The 3,876-nt window shown below is 46.7% G+C and overlaps 1 protein-coding gene across 1 annotated transcript in view; it reads left to right on the top strand.

Moving 5' to 3' along the window:
- The window catches only part of SOX2 (SRY-box transcription factor 2), a 2,424-nt gene extending 274 nt beyond the window's left edge, over positions 1-2,150 (top strand). The window contains exon 2 of the mRNA XM_029939813.1: positions 26-2,150. Coding sequence (XP_029795673.1) covers positions 68-1,033 — 966 coding nt within the window. The 5' untranslated portion in view covers positions 26-67 and the 3' untranslated portion in view covers positions 1,034-2,150. The remainder of the gene's footprint in view (positions 1-25) is intronic.
- Positions 2,151-3,876: the final 1,726 nt, after the last annotated feature.

Below are 3,876 nucleotides of genomic sequence, written 5' to 3'. Positions count from 1 at the left end.
CCCCAAAGTCCCGGCCGGGCCGAGGGTCGGCGGCCGCCGGCGGGCCGGGCCCGCGCACAGCGCCCGCATGTACAACATGATGGAGACGGAGCTGAAGCCGCCGGGCCCGCAGCAAACTTCGGGGGGCGGCGGCGGCGGCGGCGGCGGCAACTCCACCGCGGCGGCGGCAGGCGGCAACCAGAAGAACAGCCCGGACCGCGTCAAGCGGCCCATGAACGCCTTCATGGTGTGGTCTCGCGGGCAGCGGCGCAAGATGGCCCAGGAGAACCCCAAGATGCACAACTCGGAGATCAGCAAGCGCCTAGGCGCCGAGTGGAAACTTTTGTCGGAGACGGAGAAGCGGCCGTTCATCGACGAGGCCAAGCGGCTACGAGCGCTGCACATGAAGGAGCACCCGGATTATAAATACCGGCCCCGGCGGAAAACCAAGACGCTCATGAAGAAGGATAAGTACACACTGCCCGGAGGGCTGCTGGCTCCGGGCGGCAACAGCATGGCGAGCGGGGTCGGGGTGGGCGCTGGCCTGGGCGCGGGCGTGAACCAGCGCATGGACAGCTACGCGCACATGAACGGCTGGAGCAACGGCAGCTACAGCATGATGCAGGACCAGCTGGGCTACCCGCAGCACCCGGGCCTCAACGCACACGGCGCCGCGCAGATGCAGCCCATGCACCGCTACGACGTGAGCGCCCTGCAGTACAACTCCATGACCAGCTCGCAGACCTACATGAACGGCTCGCCCACCTACAGCATGTCCTACTCGCAGCAGGGCACTCCTGGCATGGCGCTTGGCTCCATGGGCTCGGTGGTCAAGTCCGAGGCCAGTTCCAGCCCCCCCGTGGTTACCTCTTCCTCCCACTCCAGGGCGCCCTGCCAGGCCGGGGACCTCCGGGACATGATCAGCATGTACCTCCCCGGCGCCGAGGTGCCGGAGCCCGCCGCCCCCAGCAGACTTCACATGTCCCAGCACTACCAGAGCGGCCCGGTGCCCGGCACGGCCATTAACGGCACACTGCCCCTCTCGCACATGTGAGGGCCGGACAGTGAACTAGATGGGGGGAGGAATTTTCAAAGAAGAACGAGGGAAATGGGAGGAGAGTAAGAAACAGCATGGAGAAAAAAAAAAAACAAAACAAAACCGGTACGCTCAAAAAAAAAAAAAAGTCATCACCCGCAGCAAATGACAGCTGCTAAAGAGAACACCAATCCCATCCACACTCACGCAAAAACCGTGATGCCGACGAGAAAACTTTTATGAGAGATCCTGGACTTCTTTTTGGGGGACTATTTTTGTACAGAGGAAACCGGGGGGGGGGGGGCGGGGCGGGCGAGGGAATGGACCTTGTATAGATCTGGAGGAAAGAAAACTACGCAAAACTTTTTAAAAGTTCTAGTGATACGGTAGGAGCTTTGCAGAAAGTTTGCAAAAGTCTTTACCAATAATATTTAGAGCTAGTCTCCAAGCGACGAAAAAAATGTTTTAATATTTGCAAGCAACTTTTGTACAGTATTTATCGAGATAAACATGGCAATCAAAATGTCCATTGTTTATAAGCTGAGAATTTGCCAATATTTTTCGAGGAGAGGCTTCTTGCTGAATTTTGATTCTGCACCTGAAATTTAGGACAGTTGCAAACGTGGAAAGAAGAAAATTATTCAGATTTGGACATTTTAATTGTTTCAAAATTGTACAAAAGGAAAAATTTAGAATAAGTACTGGCAAAACCATCTCCGTGGTCTTTAAAGGGGCAAAAGTTTTAGATTGTACTAAATTTTTTTAACTTACTGTTAAAAGCAAAAATGGCCACACAGGTTGACATCATTGGTAATTTATAATAGCTTTTGTTTCCCAACTTTCCATTTTGTTCAGATAAAAAAAAAGCAACATGAAATTACTGTGTTTGAAATATTTTCTTATGGTTTGTAATATTTCTGTAAATTTATTGTGATATTTTAAGGTCCCCCCCCACTTTATTTTCCGTAGTTGTATTTTAAAGATTCGGCTCTGTATTATTTGAATCAGTCTGCCGAGAATTCGTGTATATATTTGAACTAATACCATCCTTATAACAGGTACATTTTCAACTTAAGTTTTTACTCCATTATGCACAGTTTGAGATAAATAAATTTTTGAAATATGGACACTGAAATTACGCTTGAGTCTTTCATTTATTTGGATACCACTGATTAACATAACTCCTTGGGGTATATACTGTGCTCAGTCAAGAAAGCAAAATACCTAAAACCTTGATATTCTAGTCCAGTAGCATGTGCTAATGTTAACTACAACAAATAAATGTCTGAATGATTAACTGAATAAGTACTCTCAAAAAATTGAAATGCTTGTGTCATTTCTAAAATAGAAACTAGAGACATATATTGTAAATCCACCCCCTCCTTTCCTAAGCAGCATGAATAAGCATGATGGGGACTTATACTTAAAACTGATTTATGCCACTTGTTGCCAGAAAGGAGTCAATTCTGAAATTTTTCATGTGGCTCAGCAGATGGGGTATTGAGCCAAATCCGAACCAGGTTGGCTGGTTTTGTTTTCGTTTTCTTCAATACACAATGGCCCTTTGGAAACCTGGTTATAGGGGAAAATGATGCTTCTTGTATCGGAATAATTGCAAACTAGACATGCAAAGTGCTCATCTACTGGGTGGGTGTTTGGATTACTTCAGCCCTGCTATTGTTTGAGAGGAAACAAGTGGTTTGCTTTCTTTGTTCCTTGACTTCATAAACTTTCTCCTCTACATTCTCCTGTTTAGGGAGAAGGAAAGCAAAGAGCATCTTACAACCCCCCCCCCCTTGGCTTATCACGGCTACTTATTATTATTATTATTTATTTTCTTTTTTCCTCTCTCTCCCTCTACGAATTCCATTTCTTAAATTGGCAGCGCGGGTCCAAGCCTGTAGTCCCAAATCGGATATCTCTGCAGCTGATTGATAACAAGCAAAAGAGAAGCCAGGCAACAGCCATATTAAAGAAGAAAACAATCAACTCTGAGGTAGATATTTTACTTTGTCCGGGCTAATCACATTTGGAGATGATTATGCTTTTGATCTGTTAACCATGTTTTAGTACAGTAGTAGAGAAGTAGGGGGAGGGGTAAGGGGTGGGGAAACAAGATTGGATTTGTTGTTTTCTTTTGCCCTAGGAAAGGTAAAGAAAGACTCTAGTTGTCCACAGTGGGAGCGGAAAAGTTGGGGGATCGCCACGGTCTTTGGATTAGCGATGTTTCTACATCACAACCGACCGGCGCTTTGGCTCAGCCGGAGAATCTGTAAAACCGACTCAGGGACTTTTCTTCCTTATTTACGGCTTACCTCGCTCATCTTCCCCCACTAAAGGGGACCAGGAACCACGAGTCAGGCATACTTGAGAGCGTGGGTTTGCTACCCGCATTTGAAGGGCTTGTTGGGTCAACTTGCTACAACTTTGGAGAAGTTGGGATCCGGCAGCGCCTTCCATCCTTGAGTAAAATACCGGCTGCAGCCACTAAGTTAGCTCTGCCCGTTGGTTTGCACTTTCGCGTTTTCCAAGAAAGTATTTATTTCTCGTGGTGTCGCTAATGTTAATTCCGGGCTCAGCTGGATATACCCTCATATTTTCTGTATTTTTATTTCATATGGATGACTTTATTTTAGGTGTATGTTGGTTTTTATTTATTTCTTTTCTTAAAATCCTAATTTTAGGGTAAAGGACAATTATTATGCCAGTTCCCAATTCTAAGCGAGGCATTTCCCCCCCCTAATTAATGCAGAGACTCTAAAAGAATTTCCCTCGGCCTGGCCAGCCATTGTAATGCATATACGGATTATTCACGTGGTAATGAGCACATTCGCCAGTTCTTGCTCACACATACGAATAAA

The sequence above is a fragment of the Suricata suricatta genome, chromosome 5 (genome assembly GCF_006229205.1).
Source record: "Suricata suricatta isolate VVHF042 chromosome 5, meerkat_22Aug2017_6uvM2_HiC, whole genome shotgun sequence".
NCBI lineage: Eukaryota > Metazoa > Chordata > Mammalia > Carnivora > Herpestidae > Suricata > Suricata suricatta.
This window is presented reverse-complemented; position numbering and strand designations above follow the sequence as displayed.